At 38.5% G+C, this 20538-nt stretch overlaps 1 protein-coding gene across 1 annotated transcript in view; it reads left to right on the forward strand.

Annotated features, from left to right (window-relative positions):
• AR (androgen receptor) overlaps positions 1-20538 on the forward strand; it is a 189742-nt gene that overhangs the window by 91634 nt on the left and 77570 nt on the right. The window contains exon 2 of the mRNA XM_025466065.3: positions 12488-12639. Coding sequence (XP_025321850.2) covers positions 12488-12639 — 152 coding nt within the window. The remainder of the gene's footprint in view (positions 1-12487; positions 12640-20538) is intronic.

Below are 20538 nucleotides of genomic sequence, written 5' to 3' on the forward strand. Positions count from 1 at the left end.
CCAAGTCTCCACCCATTGACTCGCATATTCTAGGCACTGGAAAATTTAGTCTACAGAATGTGAGTAAATAATTGCTCTTCAACAGAACTCTGGTATAGTAGTTATAACACCTGGCTTCTAGTCTCAGGCCTAACTCTAGGAAACTGTTTCTTCTAGTCAATTCTCTCATTTTCTGGTTCCCAAATTTTCCCTGAACAATAAAAGAGACTAAAGCAGTGGTTTTAATCCCTGATTGGACATTATCATCATAAACATCAACTTTTTTAAAAAATTGGATGCCTGGATCCCATCTTAATTCAATAAATCAGGGACGCCTGAGTGGCTCAGTGATTGAGCATCTGCCTTTGGCTCAGGGCGTGATCCTGGAGTGCTGGAATCAAGTCCCACATCAGGCTTCCTGCATGGAGCCTGCTTCTCCCTCTGCCTATGTCTCTGCCTCTTTCTCTATGTCTCTCATGAATAAATAAATAAAAAACAAATCTTTTTTAAAAATTCAATTAAATCAGAATGGCAGGGGGATGTGGAATCTCCCCTAAAGATTTTACCATGCACCCAAAGGTGAAAAATACTGGGCTAGATGAACTATGAGAACCATCCAGCCTTGACAGTCAATGACAGTGCAATGCTATAAAGCATGGTAGATAAAGCATAGGTTTTTGAGTTAGCCAGACATGCATTAAATCCTTGATCTTCTACTTTAACTAGCTCTGTAATCTTGAAGAAATTATTAAATGTCTCTGTACTTCTGGCTTCTCATTATAAAATGGACATAATCTGCATATCCTGCAATAGTAGTTGTAAGGATCAAGCATCTTTGACAGTACCGCCCATTACACAGTAAGCCCTCAGTCTCTAGTATCAGAAGTTCAAATGGAGGATGTGAAGAAACTATTGGTCCAGTAAGATTTAACATGTAAATTAAAAACAACCTGTTTTCTCATTTCCTGCTTTTTTGTTTTGTTTTGTTTGTTTGTTTGTTTTGGTAATGGATTCTGGAAGCAAAGAATGTGGAAAAATCTCTCATCCCTCAGATTAGATGACACTGCAGAAAGGAATCTGGCTAGTTGTTGCGTGGCTGATTGACTAAGATGACTAAGAAGCCATTGGAAAGATTTTGGCTCACAGAATACAGCAGATGTGGCTTGGGAGATGTAAGGACATGACTGTAATAAGCCTTCATCTGTTCAGCCCCATTTCTGAAAGTGGTTCCAGGAGAAAAGGACAGCTTGGTCATTTTGGTAAGGCACACTGATTAAAACAGTCTTACTGCCACCCTTCAAGCTGTCCTGGCATGTTTGTCAGTTCATATAAACTACAGGAAAATGTAAATCACCAGTAGGCCTATAACTGATACATAGCGATAAGTAATTTTTCTATTCATACTTGTCTCTTCATATCAGGTCTGTGGCTCAAGAATACATTAGAATCATGGCATCCTCATCCAACCTATTCCAGAGTATGTTTGACAAGTATGTAAGACACCTAGCTAGATTAGTATTAAGATTTTAGTACCTGGTAGGCATTATTTTATAGTACCCCACCAAAGCACACAATTTTCTCTTCCTATAGTAATAACCATCTTGGCCCCTTTTATAATATTTTCCTTCCTATACATTGCATTAACCATTTGTGCACTTATATTAGCCCAAAAAGAGCCTGTGAAAACTCCTTTCCAAACAGGGGCTGTGCCTTTCTCTACATACCCATCATTTAGCAGAGCTCTCCCTTCATAATGTATGAATGATATGATTTTTTGAATGGATGAATGAATGGTATAAGTGATGTTTCTTCTTCCTTTCATGACACATGATGAGTGTGTATGTGTGTGTGTGTGTGTGTGTGCGTGTGTTGGGGTGGGAGTGATTTTTGTAGCATGTGAAACATAACATGGCTTTTGGAATGTAAGGAAGACTTCCACAATGGTAGAATGAAGACTGTCATAAAACTCTTTTCATAAGAACAACAAACATACTAGCAAAAATTGTGAAAATCAATCTCTCCAGAGCTCTGGAAAGGAAACAAAGTCAGCAACAATCTGAAGTGAAGTGTATTTACTCAAGAAAAATTACTATATGTTCTCTGATCACATGGAAGTAATTAGAAATCAATAGCAGAAGGAACTATGTCAAACTCACAAATGTGTATGTAGTGCTAAATAACACACTACTAAATAAGCAGTGGATCGAAGAATAAATCAAAGGAGAAATGAGAAAATTCTTGAGGTGAGTAACAGTAAAAATATACTATACCAAACTTTATGGGATACAGATAAGTTAAAGCAGTACCTACAGGGAATTTATAGTTATAATTGCTTAATGCAGCTGCCTGAATGTAGTCTCCTTGCAAATTCGTATATTGAAATCCTAATGCCCAATGTGATGGTATTAGGAAGTGACACCTTTGGGAGGTACTGAGATCATGAAGTGGCATCCTCATGAATGTGATTATTGCTTTTATAAAAGAAAGTGATTAGAGCTTGCTTGCCTTTCTACCATGTGAGGACATAAGGAGAAGTCTGCATATTGGAAGAGGGTCCTCACACAACAATGCTGGCACCCTGATCTCAGACTTCCTGCCTCTAGAACTGTGAGAAATAAATTTATGTTGTTTATAGGCCACCCTGTCTGTGGTATTTTGTTGTAAAAGCCAGAACAGGTTAAGACACCTATATTAACAAAGAAAAAAATATCAAATCAACAACTGTTCATTTTAGGAAACTAAAAAAAGCAAAATAAAAACAAAGCATGAAGAAATATTTAAAAAGATTAGAGGGGTGATAAATTGGATAGAGGATAGGAAGAATCAATGAAATCAAAAGTTACTTCTTTGAAAATATCAACAAACTTGATGAACCATTAGACTGACTAAAAAAAGAGAGAAGACTCATGGCAAAATCAGTAATTCAAGTGAGGACATCACCACCTACCTTAAAACAATAAAACAGGATTAAAGGGCTTCTAGAGTTAAGATGGTGGAGTATCAGGGGTACCCTAAATTTACCAGGTCCTTGAGTATAGCTAGATCAACATTCAACTATTTTGAACAGCTAGGGAGAAGATCTGAGGATTAAGGAAAGAGTCTACTAGTTGGAGTAAAAGTACGTGGCAGATGCAAAGCTTATTTTCACAAACAAATCAAAGTACACCTACTTAAAGGTCCAAATACTCCCCACAACAAGCTAGGAGGAACTCTGTAGATAAAGGACCAGTGGAAGAGAGCAGCCAACACACAACAGCAGAGTATACACAGCATACCAGAAATACGTTCTGAGGTTGGTGGTGGTTTCTTTTTTCCTTTTTTAATCTTTTCTTCCTTTCTTTTCTGAAAACAATGACTAAACAGAGAAACTCTCTGCAAAAGAAAGAACAAGACATAATAGTCACCACCAGGGATATAATCAATAGTAAGATGACTAAACTAGAATTTAAAACAACGATTATAAAAGTACTAGCTGGACTTCAAAAAAAGCATAGAAGACACTAGAGAATCCTTTACTGTAGAAATCAAAGAAGTAAATCTAATCAGGCTAAAATTAAAAATGTTATAACTGAGATGAAGTAAAAAATGGAGGCTTTAACATTGAGGATAAAACAGGCAAGAGAGAGTCAGTGATGTAGAAGGCAAAATAATAGAGAATAAGGAAGAAGAAAAGAAAGACAACTATTGAATCACAAAGGAAGACTTCGAGAAATCAGGAATTCAGTAAAGTAAAATAATATCTGAATAATAGAGGTCCCAGAAGACGAATAGTGGGAGAAAGGGACAGAAGGTTTATTTGAACAAATCGTAACTGAGAACTTCCCTAATCTGGTAAAGGAAACAGGCATAGAAGTTCAGTGGACACAGAGACACCCCCCCCCAAAATCAATAAAAATAGGTCAACACCTTGACATATAATAGTGAAACTTGCAAGTTTCAAAAATAAAGAGAAAATCCTGAAAGCAGCTCGGGACAAGTGGTCCTTATCCTACAAGGGTAGATGCTTAAGGCTAGGCTGGCAACAGACCTGTCCACAGAGACGTGGCAGGCCAGAAAGGACTAGCATGATATATTTAACGTGTTAAGTGGGAAAAATATGCAGCCAAGAATACTGTATTCAGCAAGGCTGTCATTCAGAACAGAAGGGGAGATAAAGAGTTTCCAGGACAAACAAAAACTAAAGGAATTTATGAACACTAAATGGGCCCTGAAAGAAATATTAAAGGGAATTCTTTGAGGGAAGAGAGAGCCCAAAATAACAAAGACCAGAAAGAAACAGAGACAATCTATAGGAACACAATAACACTAACTTCATATCCTTCAATAATTACTCTGAATGTAAACAGACTAAATGCTTCAGTCAAAAGACATGGCGTATCAAATTGGATTTTAAAAAAACAAGATATACTACTTACAAGAGACTCATTTTAGACCCAAAGACACCACCAGATTGAAGATTAGGAGGTGGAGAACCATTTATCATGCTAGTAGAAAATAAAATAAAAGAAAGTTGGATCAGCCATCTTTATACCAGACAAACTAGATTTTAAACCAAAGATTGTAATAAGAGATGACGAAGGATATTATATCATAATAAATAAAGGATAAATAAAGGGTCTAACAATTGAAAACTAGCAATTGTAAATATTTATGCCCCTAATTTGGGAGCAACCAAATATATAAACCAATTAATAACAAAGATAAAAGAAACTCATTGATAATAATGCAATGATATGGGATTTAACACCCCACTCACAGCAATGGACAGATCTAACCAAGGGCATTGAATGACAACTGGAGCAAATGACTTCATAGATATATTCAGAGCAGTTCTTCCCAAAGCAACAGAATACTCATTCTTCTCCAGTGCACATGGAAAATTCTCCAGAATAGATCGCATGCTGGGTCACAAATCAGGTCTTACCAGGTACAAAAATATTGAGATTATTCCGTGCATTTTCAGACCACAATGCTTTATTTTTTGAAAGATTTTATTTATTTATTTGAGAGTGACAGCATGAGTTGGGGGTGGGGGACAGAGGTGAAGGAGAAGCAGACTCCCTGCTGAGCAGGAAGCCCAATGTGGGGCTTGATCTCAGGACCCTGAAATCATGACCTGAGCCAAAGGCAGATGGTTTAACTGACTGAGGCACCCAAGAACCCAGACCACAATGCTTTAAAACTTAAAATCAACTACAAGAAAAAAAATTGGAAAAAACTGGAAGAAAAAATGTACAAATACATGGAGAATAAAGAGCATACTACTAAAGAATGAATGGATCAACCAGGAAATTAAAGAAGAATTTTAAAAATACATGGAATCAAATGAAAAAGATAACACAATACTTCAGAACCTTTGAAATACAGCAAAGGTGATCCTAAGAGGGAAGTATATAGCAATACAAGTCTTTCTCAAGAAATAAGAAGTCTCAAATACACAACCTAACCTTAAACCTTAAGGAGCTGTTAAAACAATAACAAAGCCTAAATCCAGCAGGAGAACAGAAATAATAAAGATTAGACCTGAAATAGAAATTAAAAAAAAAAAAAACGTAGAAAAGATCAACGAAACTAGGAGCTGGTTGTTTGAAAGAATAAATAAGATCAATAAACCTCTAGCCAAACTTATCAAAAAGAAAAAATCGAAATTAACAAAATCATGAATGAAAGAAGAGAGATCACAACCATCACTGAAGAAATAAAGAGAATTATAAGAGTATATTATAAGCAATTATATGCCAACAAATTAGACAATTTGGAAGAAATGGATTCATTCCTAGAAATATATAAGCTACCCAAACTGAAATAGGAAGAAATAGAAAACCTGAACAGACATGTAACCACCAAACAAACTGAATCAGTAATCAAAAATCTCCAAGAAACAAGTTTATAGAGTCCCAGATGGCCTCCCAGCAGAATTCTACCAAACATTTAAATAATTAATATCTATTCCTCTGAAACTGTTTCAAAAAGTAGAAATGAGGGAAAACTTCCAAACTCATTCTCTAAGGGCAGCATTACCTTGATCCTAAAATCAAAGACCCCACCAAAAAGGAGAATTACAGAACAATATCCATGATGAACACATATACAAAAATCCTCACCAAGATACTAGCTAATAGGATCCAACAGTACATGAAAAAGGTTACTCACCACAACCAAGTGGAATTTTTTCCTAGGTTGCAGTGGTGTTTCAACATCCACAAACTAATTGATGTTTTACACTACATTAATAAAAGAAAGGACAAGAACCATATGATCTTCTAAATAGAAGCAGAAAGAGCACTTGGCAAAATACAGTATCCTTTCTTGATAAAACCTCTCTGCAGTGTAGGGATAGAGGGAACATACCTCAATATTATAAAAAATCATATATGAAAAACCCACAGTGAATACATTCCTCAACAGGGAAAAACTGAGAGCTTTCCCTTAAGATCAGGAACACATCAGGGATGTCCATTCTCATCTCTGTTGTTCAACAGAGTATTGGAAGTCCTAGCCTCAAGAGTCAGACAACAAAAAGAAATAAAAGACATCTAAAGTGGCAAAGAAGAAGTTAAATTCTCACTCTTTGCACCCAACATGATCCTCCATGTAGAAAACCCAAAAAGACTCCAGTCCAAAATTAATAGAGCTGATAGAGGAATTCAGCAAAGTCGCCTGATATAAAGTCAATAGATAGAAGTTAAGCACCTTTCTATACAATAACAATGAGGCAGAAAGAGAAATCAAGGAATCGATCTCATTTGCAATCGCACCAAAAACAATAAGATACCTAGGAATAAAGCTAATGAAAGGTATAATATCTGTATTCTGAAAACTATAAAGTATTTATGAAAGAAATTGAAGAAGACACAAGGAAATGGAAAAGCCTTCTATGCTCATGGATTGGAAGAACAAACATTGTGAAAATGTCTATACTACCCAAAGCAATCTACACATTCAGTGCAATCGCTGTCAAAATAACAACAGCATTTTTCACAGAGCTAGAACAAACAATGATAAAGTTTGAATAGAACCAGAAAAGACCAAATAGCCAAAGGAATGGTGAAGAAGAAAACCAAGGCTGGGCATCACAATGCCCGACTTAAGCTATATTACAAAGCTGTAATCAGCCAGACAACATGGTACTGGCACAGTAAGAAACCATAGATCAATGGAACAGAACAGAGAACCCAGAAATGGACCCTCAACTCTATGGTCCACTACTCTTTGACAAAACAGGAAAGAATATCCACTGGAAAAAAAGTCTCTTCAACAAATGGTGTTGGGAAAATTGAACAGCCACATGCAGAAGAATGAAACTGGACCCCTTTCTTACACCATACACAAACACAAAAAAAACTCAAGATGGATGAGAGACCTGTGAGACAGGAATCCATCAAACTCCTAGAGGAGAACAGAGGCAGTAACCTCTTTGGCCTCGGCCATAGCAACTTCTGGCAAGACATGTCTCCAAAGGCAAGTGATAAAAGGGCAAAGACTACTGTGATTTCCATCAAGATAAAAAGCTTTTGCACAGCAAAGGAAACCGTCAACAAAACTAAAAAGCAACCTACAGAATGAGAGAAGATATTTGCAAATGTCTATCAGTTAAAAAACTAGTACCCAAAATCTATAAAGAACTTATCAAACTCAACACCCCTAAAACAAAAAAATTCTAGGTAAGAAATAGGCAGAAGACATGAACAGACATTTGTCCAAAGAAGACATCTAGATGGCTTACAGACACATGAAAAGATGCTTGACATTTCTCAACATCAGGAAAATACAGATCAAAGCCATGATCAAATACCACCTCACACCAGTCAGAATGGCTAAAATTAATGACTCAGGAAACAACACTTTTACACATCTAGCCTTTTATTCTTGATCTCTCCACTTGTATTTACCTTTTTCTAAATGCACTGTATAGCCAAGAAAGATGATCTTTTTCATTTTAAGGATATTAGACATTTCCCCCTTTATTATAATAAGGCAAAAGGTGAAGGCACCCTATATATACAATGCAGCTATCATATGGCAGGCACAGGAGTAAGGGCTTGATAGGTACTATTTAATGTAATTCTCACAAAGGCCCTTTTGGTTAGAAAGTATGCCCCATCTCCAGATGAGACAAATGGAGTTCAGAGAGCCTTAATGACTGGGACCAAGGTTCAGTGGTGGATACAGGATTTCAGCCCAGCTCTGCCAGGCTCCAAAGCCCTGCTGAGCTGACATTCAGCTTCCATACAAGGAAAACTAGTCTGTGACTTTTGCATTTCATCTTGGTTCCACAGTCCTTGGGGAACTTGCTTAAAGTAGTCAGATCCTTTAAGGTATTCTCAAGTCTGAGAGACAGACAAACTGAGTATAGCTAGGTGCTGAAAATTTCTGAGCCTAAGTTCCCCATAGTTGAGCTGGCATTTGTAGTCCCCTAGCTTCTAGTGATCCAGAATTAAATAATCTAGTGATTATTTAATTAATTGTGAAACTGTTGAAGAAAAGCAAGTGGTATTCTGGTTTGGGAAAGTTCCTTTTTATGTGGCAGTGCTTTTCCTTCAGACTCAAAACTGAATGTCCATCATAGGGATAATAAGTGAGCACGTAACCTAGGGGAGGCAAGAAATATAAATGTGGCATGCAAATTCTGAACTTACTTGTTCTCAAAGCAAACTTTTGCACTTGGGCTTAGGCTGCTATTTAGGAGGATGTTAGAAACTTCTCAGGTTATTTTTTCTTTCACAATGTGCTGTTAGAGCCATAGAAAGCATGAATGCATGCATTGTATAAGTTAGATATACAGCATAATAATAAAATGAAAGCTCATGAGCCCTGATTAAAGAATAAGAACTTTAAAACCATTTCTTTTGTTTATTGCTCTAACTCCAGAACCTAGAATAGTGCCTGGTATGTAGTAGACATTTTTGAATGCATGCATAAATCAACTTGTATCCTCCTTCCTTATATCATTAACCATAGTCTCCCCTTAGAAGTAACCACTATCCTACATTGGGGTTTATTAGTCCCTTGGATGTATATGATTTTCATATATATATATATATATATATATATATATATATATATATAAATGCTTAAAACATATTATATATAATATATATATATATTCCCAAATTATGTATTGTTTACTTCTGCACTTTTTTTGGGGACTGTATGTCATGGAATCATATAATATTTAGGCTATTGTAATTTATGTCTTTTATGCAACATTAGCTTGTAGGATTTACATATGTGTAGTTGTATTCTCTTCTTGTCATTGCTGAATTTATTTATTGTAATTTATTGAATGAGGGCACTGTAATTTATCCTTTTACCTCTTAGCGGATGTTTATCTTTTCTGCTTTTATAAATAAAAGTGATATGATCATTCCCACACATGCTTCCTGGTACAAATGTGCATGAGTTTCTCTAGGATATACACCTGGATAGGGACACTTGTTGCAATTTTCATTACCAATGCCCAGAGGTCAGCCCATGAGGCAGAATTGAAATGTGCCTTTTGTCTACACTAGGTCAGAGTCAGTAAGAGCGCTATCCAACATATTTTTCCAGAAAGAAGAGGGGCAGGCGGGTGGAGACCAGCCTGGAGAACTTAGCAAGTACTCAGGCCTTTAGTCAAAGTGGGTGGTGGGGATCCCTGGGTGGCTCGGCGGTTTGGCGCCTGCCTTTGGCCGGGGGCGTGATACTGGAGTCCCGGGATCGAGTCCCACGTTGGGCTCCCTGCATGGAGCCTGCTTCTCCCTCTGCCTCTCTCTCTCTCTCTGTCTCTCATTGATAAATAAAATCTTTTTTTAAAAAGTGGGTTGTAATTAGGAAAAGTTCAGATTCTCAAACTGTCTTTATTATTTCTCCCCTTCTTTCTCCTTTTCTATAGTTATTTCCATAAATGGTGCATTTTATTAAACATATCTATAACCAAAATATTGATGACTTTTTTCAGTCTTTAAGCATTGATCATAAATTTGATTAATTGAATTAGTTTGTACAATTTGAACTGTATTTTAAATTTTAATATGGATGAAAATTTCTGTTCCTTCAAGGCTCTTTTCAAAACTACCTCTTGTTTAGGCAGGTTTCTATACTGTATATCTAGTGTTTATTTTCCAGCTATATGATAAAAATTACTGTCATTATCATCATCATTTCATTTACCCATATATACCTTCATACCTTTAAAAAAACATTCTTGTCTTTGAGGTGCTTTCTCATCTGTAGCAGCCTATATTCTGCTTTATTATTTTATCTACTATGTTATTTTACAGTTTCTTGCTTCCTGTCTTCTCTGGTAGATAGTAGGTTTCTTAGAGGCAAGAATAATATATTGATTATCATGATATTCCCAGCACCTAGCCCTTTGCTTGGTTCATAGGGCTAGGTGCTAGGAGTTGAGTTGAGTCTATCTAATTTCAACCTTTAATTTTATAACATGGTTAGTCATAGGCACTTTGGAGTCAGACTTACCTAGGATGGAATCTGGCATTTCCACTTAGGAGATGAGTGATCTTGAACCAGCTCAATTTTCCTAACATCAATTCCTTTCCTACAATACAGAGATGATACGGAGTTACCTGGCAAGGCTTTGGGGGAGATTAAATAACCTGATACATATGAAATGGCCTGGCACATAATGTGCCTAAATACATGTCTTTTTTATTTTATTTGAATGGCTTACATTAGTTTCAGAAGTCAAAAAAAGAAAAATATGAATACACTTACAAAAATAAAAACAAAAAACTTCTGCTGCTTCTCCTTGCTTCATGAATGATACATTTTTTACCCGAGGAAATGACATTTTTAGCCAAAGGAATGATGCTCTTAGCATTTGGCCCATTTACATATGGGAAGTGAGCTATTTTCCTGGGGAACTTGTGGTTCTGCTAGTCTTGCTGGCTTTCCAAAGTCAAGTTAGGAACTGGAGAGCTTGTGAAGGAAAAAGATAGGCCACCATAGCCAGCTGCTGGGTTTGCATATCAGCCAGACTTTTTGAGTGACTTCTGTTGTACTTGGGGGGACTTGAATAAATGCTAATATTTGTGTCTTAGAGGTAAAGTACTTGTCAACTATAGCCTAAGCGAAAATTTTCTTTGCTCTTGCCCTGCCAGGGCTGATCCATGATTATTCAAGGGAGGATAACATTTCATGCTTGTTTGAATTCTGATGACTATGCTTAGCATGGTAATCAAAGAGACATGTGTAGAAAGTGAAAGAGTAGCAGGAAGATGATAGGGTAATGGAAACTGTGTTGGATTTGGAGCCAGATATCCTGGGTTTGCTGTCAAATCATTTTGGGCTTCACCTCTCTGAGTCTTTCTTCATATGATATAATAATGAGGAAAAAATATTTCCCAGAGTTGTTTTGAAGTGTAGAAATCACCCAACACAGCAAATAGGCTGCCATTAAGGCTTATTTTCCTTCCTTCCTTCCTTTCTTAGTAAGGAAGAAGTGCTCATAAAAAGTATGGCTGCATTCCTGTAGATGAGAATATGGGCAATTGTCATCTACTTTTGGAAGATTAACCCAGGATGTCACTTGGGTTTTGCTGAATGCTGAGACAGAGAGCATAGGAGAGAAAAAAATTTGACCTTGGGTTAGAAGAACCATGTTTCATTTGTTTCAAATGAAACAGGATTGGCTTTTCTGACCCTCTCCTTCATATCCATCTGATAGGACTCAGACACAGACCTTCTTAGAGATAGGAAGTTTAGACTAGGTGACCCCTGAGGCTCCATCCTAGCCTAAGGACCTTATGAGTATTTTAATGGCCACATGTTGGGATGGTATCTGAGAAATTTCCAGCATCACTGTGTATCATTTCCCAACAAAACCCTCAGGCATAAGGATTCTGCTACTCAGTGTTGTAGAATGGAGGTGAGAGGATGCCCATGTGATCTACAGAGATGACTAAGGAAAGTCAAGGAGTGGGGGAAATATAGAACAATTAAGACTGGTATGATGACACTAATCATGATCCCTCACTTGTGTATTCATTTTAAAGGCTTTTTATCCTTTTATATAATTCATACTGCCACTCTCAACAGCTCAATAGGATGAGCAATATTATTGACAGGTGAGAGTGAGGCTCAGAGAACTCGAGCAAAGCATACCAGACTGCTTTGTTTAGACTTTTTTGCCTTAGATCTCCCTTTGGATAAGGTAAAGCCATAGAGCTGGGTTCATACCACTTAACTGCTCTGAAATTGTTGCCAGAACCACTTTAAGTTAGATACCTTAACCTCGGGTTTCTGTCTTCATCCTTCCCTCATATAAACTTAGCCCATGAGAGTGGCTGGTTCCAGAGAACTTCTCGAATTCCTTATCAGGATCCAAAAAGGCTCTGCCCGCATGACAGGAAATCAGATTCACACTCAATTAAGTAAGGAGTAATTTTATTTTATAAAAAACAATAATTTACACGTGTAAGTTTGCTCCTGAAGACCTCAGACTTCTGTCCTCTTATCTCTGCCAGCCACTGACATGTATTGCATTGTTTCTCATGTGTCTTTCCAGTTTGGAGACTGCCAGGGACCATGTTCTACCCATTGACTATTACTTTCCACCTCAGAAGACCTGTCTGATCTGCGGTGATGAAGCTTCTGGCTGTCACTATGGAGCTCTCACTTGTGGAAGCTGCAAAGTCTTCTTTAAAAGAGCCGCTGAAGGTAAGGGGTCTTACACACTACTTTCTCCCTTTCTCCTTTATCTTATATATAGGGACACCAGTCTTTCAGAGCCCAGGACTTTATAATCTTGGAGGCAAGGTCACTGGTAGGACCCTCTCAAAGAACCTAAGAACCTAAAGAAGAAAGTTTTTATATTTGCTGGTCCCCTGGCTTTTGCCACCTTGGTAGTACAGGCAATGTAGTCGATGAAGGTGGTTCTATCTGGTGCTTAGAGCCTGGGGCAGTCCTAGGGATAGAAGATAGTTAATGATTTGAAAAGATCTAATTTCTTCTGTGCTTGTGTTCCACTCTGCTGTGTAGTGAGGGAAAAATTGTCTTTATTAGAGAAGTTATGAATGGAGAAACCCCAACTGTGTTCCCCACCCATTCACTATAGTGTATATGGGACTGCTCTTCACAAAGTCTCCTTGGCCTCAGCCCCAGAAAAGTAGTGTTCTTTGCTGTTCAGCAGACCATCAGTTCCCTGCTCCTACTCCCTCCTGCTGCTGCCTTCATGGGGCGCCTTTTATATTAATGGCCTCTAGGTAAATAGGGATACAGAGTGATAAAACACTTTTATTTTCTCCATAGACTTGCCCTCAGGGCCAGTCCATTGGTATAGCACTCACGCTAAATTGCATCTTACATTTGGCTAAGTGGGCTACACCCTGGCTTCTTAGTCTTATTGAGCTTAGAACAGTTCATGTCTGATCAAGTCTCAGAGGTACTCAGCCCACATCCTACAGCAAGAACTCCCATTTCCAGACCTCCTATAGATGCTAGTGACTCCTTTCTTCCCAATTGACCTGGGCTCAAACCTCCTACTCATCCACTTCATTCCTCATCCTGTACTAATGGCTTCTTTTCTCAAAGGGACACTGATAAGCAGCCTCTAGACCAAAATGCTCTGCTCTGGAGGTGGACCCAGTTGCTGAACACCAGTATCTACTCCTATCTCCATTTTCCACAAAGGAAGTACTTCCTGCCAGACTTTTCCTTTGCTCTCACTGGCCTAGAAGTGTTGAGGTCCAAGTTGGAACCAAAACAGTCTTGCCTTAGGTAAAGACTAAAACCCCTGAGGACAGTCTTAAAAGTGGCAGGTATATAAGCCACCCCTTTCACTAGAAATGTGATGGCACCCACCAGAGGACAGCAGAAGCACCAGAGAATTCTTGGCATCTAGAGAAAAGATGCAAAGCAGGTGTCCTTTACTGGTTTTCCAATTGACCGTCAATTGAAATGATGATTGCATTTTTATAATTTTAGGCAGGTGGCAGGAATACTTATAAAACAGAAAACTGTTACCTTGTTTTCTTCCAGTCCCCAAAGCAATAGATAGCTAGCTTTCAGTATTACTGAAAATATGCTGCATGTTCCGTCCATACCCCCAAGTAGACTATTGCTACTGCCTGTGCTGGGCTAGTAGAAGGTCCAGAGCCCCAGTACCTAGACCTAGGCAGTTTAGGAAGAGACACAGAGAGCAGTTCTTGCCTTTCTTAAGATACTTACAGAAGGATGGCTGTCAGAAACGAAAGTGGGGAACAGCCCAAAGACATCAGATCACCCCCAGTTTCCTCAGTGAGAATTTGCTTCCTCCCCTACCCCATTATCCTGTAGGCTTTGTCTGTAGAGCATAGAATAAACCAAGCACTCATGTAGAGATGGTGTGATCAGATGAGGAAAGAGTTTAAGTAAGCAACTGAACAAGCAAATTCAATAGATTAGATTTTATATGATGCTACCTCTGGGTTTTCTAAATCTGGGTCACAATATTGCTATTTTTAGAAAACAGGGAAAGTGATAAGACATATTGTAAAAGGGAAAATTTGCTGTCATAACATACTCCACATAGGAGCTTTCTGCAGAAGTTAGGGCTGAAAGAGGGAGAAAGGCACAGTGGCAACTGGCAGGGGCTACCTGGAAAGAGCTGTGCTATGATGTGGATCTTGGGCTGTTTGAGAACAAGGAAGCAGAGATGGCTAATCACTCAACTTACAGAACACTTGGAAATCCAGGAAGGTCTCAAAATGCTCTAGACCCTAGAATCACATAAGTTAGGGAAACTTGGTAATATTGAGAAAATGAGCCTCCATCAGCTCATGGAACCAAATACTCTTGACTGTTGAAGTATGGAAAATCACAAATGGATTTCTTAGAAAGCTGTGGAGCCCCTTGGCTCCTTTAGGATATGAACCCCACATTCCAGTCCTGAGTCCTTTGAGGGATAGAAGAAAGTGGTTAAAACACACACACACACACACACACACACACACACACACACACAAAAAACAAAGCCAAAAAAAAGGCATTTTCTTTCTTCTCCCATCTATAAAGCTTGTTGGCTGGAGTTTACTGCTGTCATTATCTCTATTTGAAGGCAGGGGGCTGTCTTATTACCCACAGAGAACATTTATTGATTTGGATTTTTTTCCCTCATTTTTACAATGTGTCCTTATTGCCCGAATGGCCTTCATGAAAGTGTTTCTGAATCTGCCTTGTTGAAACTTGAAATTCCACCTGTTTTGGAGAGAGTGGGAGCACAAATCTTTCTTTTCCTCATTTGTTTGTCATTGTCAGTTAAGTCAGACTGAGTATTCAGAGTGTTGATTACCACTTTATTCATGGTTTCAGAAATCTCTGGACTGGGCACAGGTACAAAACTTAAAAGCCTGGCATGTCAGACAGAAATCCATTTCTAGCTTTGGTAGTTCATAAAGCATGAGACTTTAATGCTGTCATTGGTGCAAGGCTCAGCACAGAGTCAATTGTAATCTAGCCAGGTTTTGCTATTGAGGAGGAAGAAGAGGAAGGATCTTCATATTTTCTCATTGTCAGTAATTCTGGGAGTTTGGGGTGAGAATTAGGCTAGTTAGGGAAGTATCTATATATTGTGAGATTAAAAGAGTAATCGTGGTAGGCCATAGGGATAAAATCACTAAAATCTGGTTGATAAAAACTTTGTGTGTGTATGAGTGCATGTACGTGCGAGTGTGCATGTGGGCACATGCAGTTGGGGGATGATCTATGGGCAAGAAACAGGCACAAGGAGAATCAGCTAGCTGGCGGGGTGTTGGAATGAGCAGGGAAGTAATGGGGAAGGCATATTGAATGCTATCTAAAAGACCAGGAAGTCAAAGGAAGGTGATGCCCATACACAGGAGCAGGGGCTCCAAGGGGTTTTAGTTGTCTGGCTTTGAATAATCAATTCTCCTCTTTGGATTTCAATTTTCTCTGTCTGTAAAATAAGGGACTTAAACTAGAGTTTTTTCAGAGAGAGAGAGAGAGGGAGAGAGAGAGAATCCCAAGCAGGTTCCATACCCAGTGCAGAGCCTAATGCTGGGCTTGATCTCATGACCCCGAGATCATGACCTGAGCCAAAACCAAGACTCCGACACTTAATAGACTGAGCCACCCAGGCACCCCTATGTATTTTTAATATGCTTTTCTGGCTTTGACTTTTTATGATGGTTCTACAAATTACAAATATCATCACTGTCAAAACTATTATGTTGTCAGCAAACAAACATGCATTTATACATACCTATATGCACTTTTGGTTTTGCCTTCCTAATGATTGGTGAATCCTAGATCGTATTTTAAAAATCAATTTTCAGATAAGGATAGAGCTAGCTGAGAAAATGCATGGTGGATGGGCTAGGTTAAAAATTCAGGACTCTGAGATTCTCCCTTCCCCCAGCATTGTGACCATAGTTGGATAACTTCCTTTCTTTTCCATTTTCTCATCTGGAAAATCAGGACGTAAATCTCCATCTCTATCACATCATGTTTCAAAGAGGGTTAATTAGTTCATCATGTGCACTGTGTGCTCAAGAATTTACTATTTTTCAGACATTTTCTAGTAAAACATTGGAGATTGTACATCCATTTGTTTTGTACACATGGAGTGCTGTTTGGTACACATCATAAAATTGAAACTGTAGTTTACATTCTGGACTCAAAGAATTACAGCATCGTCACTGATGTTTACAATATGTCCCAATTTAGTATTCCTGGCAAATTTTAAATAAGTATGGCTTTGATTCCCTCTCTCACCCCAGGTTTTTGTGAGGGAAGAAATCTAAGTGAACCCAAATTGAACTCTTTCTGTCCTTTAAATCCACTCTTTCCCACCTCGACTCATGTGGAATTGAATATTACTTCTTGTTTGGAGTCTTGCAGAGAGTTTTTCGTGCTTTTCAGTGTCCTCTTCACTCCCTGGCTTTTTGAGTAACATTTCCCAAGGGCAAGTTAACAATGTTAGGAGGTTCTGCTTGCAGCTTCAACAGAGCCTTGATAGGTATCTTTGGCCAAGGAATTGACTGATCCTGATTGCACTGATCCTAAATAGCTTTTCCGAAAGTTCCTCTTATCTTTTTATCTGTCTCTGGTTTTTCTAAATGTCAAACTTTAGATCAGGGGGTCAGCCAAATTTTCCTATAAAGGACCAGGTAGTAAATATTTTAGGTTTTGTGGGCCATATGGTCTCTGACTTGACTACTCAACTCTGCTTTTGTAGCCTGAAAGCAGCCCTAGACTATACATAACATAAGCTAATGGGTGTGGCTGTATTACAGTAAAACTTTGACACTGAAATTTGTATTTCATTTAATTTTCACATGCCATTCAGTGTATTTTTCTTTTCTCTCTTTTTAGCCATTTAAAATTTAAAAATCATCTCAAAAAATTAAAAAAAAAATCATCTCAGCTCTTAAGCCACACAGAAACAAATGGCACACTGGATTTAGCTTGTGGACTCCCCCTTTAGATGATCACTCCTGTGCTTGCAAATCGGCATAGTAAATTTCACCTTTTCCAGTCTCCTGGTATTTTAGTAACTCTTTAGATTATTTAATTTTAAACATTCTTCTTCAGTGGCCAAAGTTTGCATGTCTTGCTTGTCCAGAATGCCTGGTCTGGTGCCTTTTTAGTAAACAGGAAAAAGTAAATTAATAGAAGAATGCTAGAAGAGGGCACATTTTTTCTAATGATCTAATAGTTCATTCCCCTTTGCAATATCCAGAAAAATTGAAAACATTTTATATGTTTTGTAGACTTTTGCACTGTAAGCATGTGGATAACTATGAAATATATGTGAATGAGTTTTGCTTGATGCCATGTATAACCCAGATGGTAAAGAGAAAGGACTTTGGGGAATATCTGGTACTAAGTGATATGGAAAAACTCTATTCATAGAAAGCAGGTCCCAGGTGGCCAGCTGAGTTATGAATCTGCCCATAATTCTGTTTCTTTACACATTTGCTGGCTTAATTCTGGTTATCCCCATAAGGAGACTAGACCACAGGCCTTCAGAATAAATAATTTAGCTCTGTAACCCATTGTATTTGATACCCACTAAAGTCTCTTGTTAGTGCCCAATTTGGGAACCATGTCAAGAATTTGCCATTGCTGCTGTATAGTGCTCTCTGCCTGCTTAGTTTTAGCATGTACATTTTATGAAGCAATGATTAAAAAGAAGTTGCCATGTCACTTGCAAGATCTTCTGAGTCTGTTGCCTGCTTCCACCTTGTGTTACTAGTACCCAAATTTAAATTTTTAAAGCCATATACTGCAGCCAGAACTTTTTTTCAGTCCTTCAAAGAATCTATTGGTAATTGTGCGACTCTGTTTCATAGATCTTTGCAGCTGGCTTCTATTGTAAGGGTAAATGTCAGAACCATCTTTTCTCCAAAGGCAGGAGTGATTTCTTACTTCTGTGGGCTCTAGTCCCATAGCAAGAAACACACTATCCTTCAGAATGATCGGACTCTGAGATGAGCCATTATTTCAAAAAATAGTCTCTTCAGTTATAGTAACTATGTGTGCATACTTCTGGAACCAATTATTCAGGTGTTCATACTCCTTTTCATGGCTAAGCAACTGCTCTCAGTATTCCATAGAGGCAGGTGAGCTTTGTACCTGCCAAAAGAGTGTACAGAATAGGAAACTTCCTCTTATACAAAAGAAAAACCTGAGATTTAGAGGTGAATGAGTCTTTATAAAGGGAATAAGGATTAGATTTCTCAGTCGCTTTGCTTCCAGTCTTTGTTGCAATTCCTGGGGCACCCCCCAATGGAATCTCCTTAGCTCCTGGCTAGACTAGGCACTGTCCTCTACTGAATACCTCACAAGAACAGGCCTGGTAGTAATCTGCACATCCATTCAGCCAATAAATATTTACTGGTTGCTTATTACTACATGTGGGGTATTGGGCTCACATTCTCAAGATAAAGAGCTTGCCTCAAGGAGCTTGGCGATCATAATCCTGGACACTTTTTTTTTTAGAGAGAGAGAGCATGTGTGTAAGTGGGGGGAGGGCCAGAGAGAGGGGGGGAATCTTAAGCAGTCTCCTCATCTGGCCCAGAGCCTGCCATGGTGCTCCATCTCATCACCCTGAGATCATGACCTGAACCGAAATGAAGAGTCTGATGCTTAACCGACTGAGCCACCCAAGTGCCCCAATCCTGGACATCTTTAAATATCTTCAGTGAATGCAGGGCCACTATATCCACTGCTCATTTGAATTTCACAATCATCTGGGACAGAAGGCAAAGTCATCCTTGTGGTTTTCCACATAAGTAGATCAAGGGTTTTGCCAGTTAATCAACAGATTGTAAATGGAATAGCTGGAATTTGAACCCGGGTGTTCTGATTTGAAAGTAATAGTCACTCTGGTATAGCACAGCTGCCTCTCAAATATATAAATATACTAACCAAAGTAGAAAAAAAGAGTTATGCTTAGGCAAACAAGAAAAATAGTGAAGAGGAACAATAGAGTCAGAAATGACAGAAGTTAAGAAAGACACAGGTACTATGGGATAAACCAAGAAGCCACTGAGTAGCACTCATTTGACAGGAAGTTTGTCTTCCTAAGAAAGCCCCAAATACTTAAGAGCTGGTGGTTCGGGCAGCCCAGGTGGCTCAGTGGTTTAGCGCTGCCTTTAGCCCAGGGTGTGATCTTGGAGACCTGGGATTGAGTCCCATGTCAGGCTACCTGCATGGAGCTTGCTTCTCCCTCTGCCTGTGTCTCTGCCTCTCTCTCTGTGTCTCTCATGAATAAATAAAATCTTTAAAAAAAAAAAGAGCTGGTGGTTCATCAGCAATTTCTTCATTAGGTAGGGCCAGGGACATGTGAGCCATAGTCTTTCCACCACTTCCTACTCTCCATAGGGAAAATTCTGATTCTGATACAGCCAGCCTTGCTGGCTTTTAATTCGCTCTCTTCATATAGTCACAGAACAGAAGCATAATTTAACACTTTTTCTCAAGCAAATTTTGCTCATTACCAAGCTAATGTAAGAGCTCAGAGACATAGCAAATGCATACAAATGGTACAACCTTGGTTCCTTGACCCTTGGCTTTGAGCCTTCTCAAAGTTTATCACAGAATGATTTCCATGGGGCTAGGAGCTAGAGAAATGTATTTTTCTCCTCTTTGATGTCAATAACAGAAAATATTGTATTTTAGGATGGAGGTAAAAAGTTACAACGTCTTGTTGTCTTTTAAAATTTTGATCTTCCTTTCTCTCCTGAGATGCATCATATTGTGGACAGACCTTGATTTCATTGTAGTATCTGCTTGTGGGCCCTGGATGCTGGGCTTCTTACAGTTCCATAAGTTACATAAATGCATTCCTACAGCCTTTCACTTTGTGGACAGCTAATTCAGCCAGGAGTTGTTTAATGAAAAGACAAAAGATTTGCAGTGGTTGGAGTCTCAGGCTCTTAAAATGCTAATCTTTCAAAACTTGGATCTTTTAAAACCTATAAATCTAAAAATCTGACCAAGCCATTTTATGGATAAGGAAACTGAGGCTCAGAGAAAGGAAATGGCTTTTCCATGTTCACAGAACATATAACTGGTAGAAATTAGGGCTTGCTAAAAATTTCTTACTTCTTGTCT

Source organism: Canis lupus, chromosome X, assembly GCF_003254725.2.
Source record: "Canis lupus dingo isolate Sandy chromosome X, ASM325472v2, whole genome shotgun sequence".
Taxonomy (NCBI): domain Eukaryota; kingdom Metazoa; phylum Chordata; class Mammalia; order Carnivora; family Canidae; genus Canis; species Canis lupus.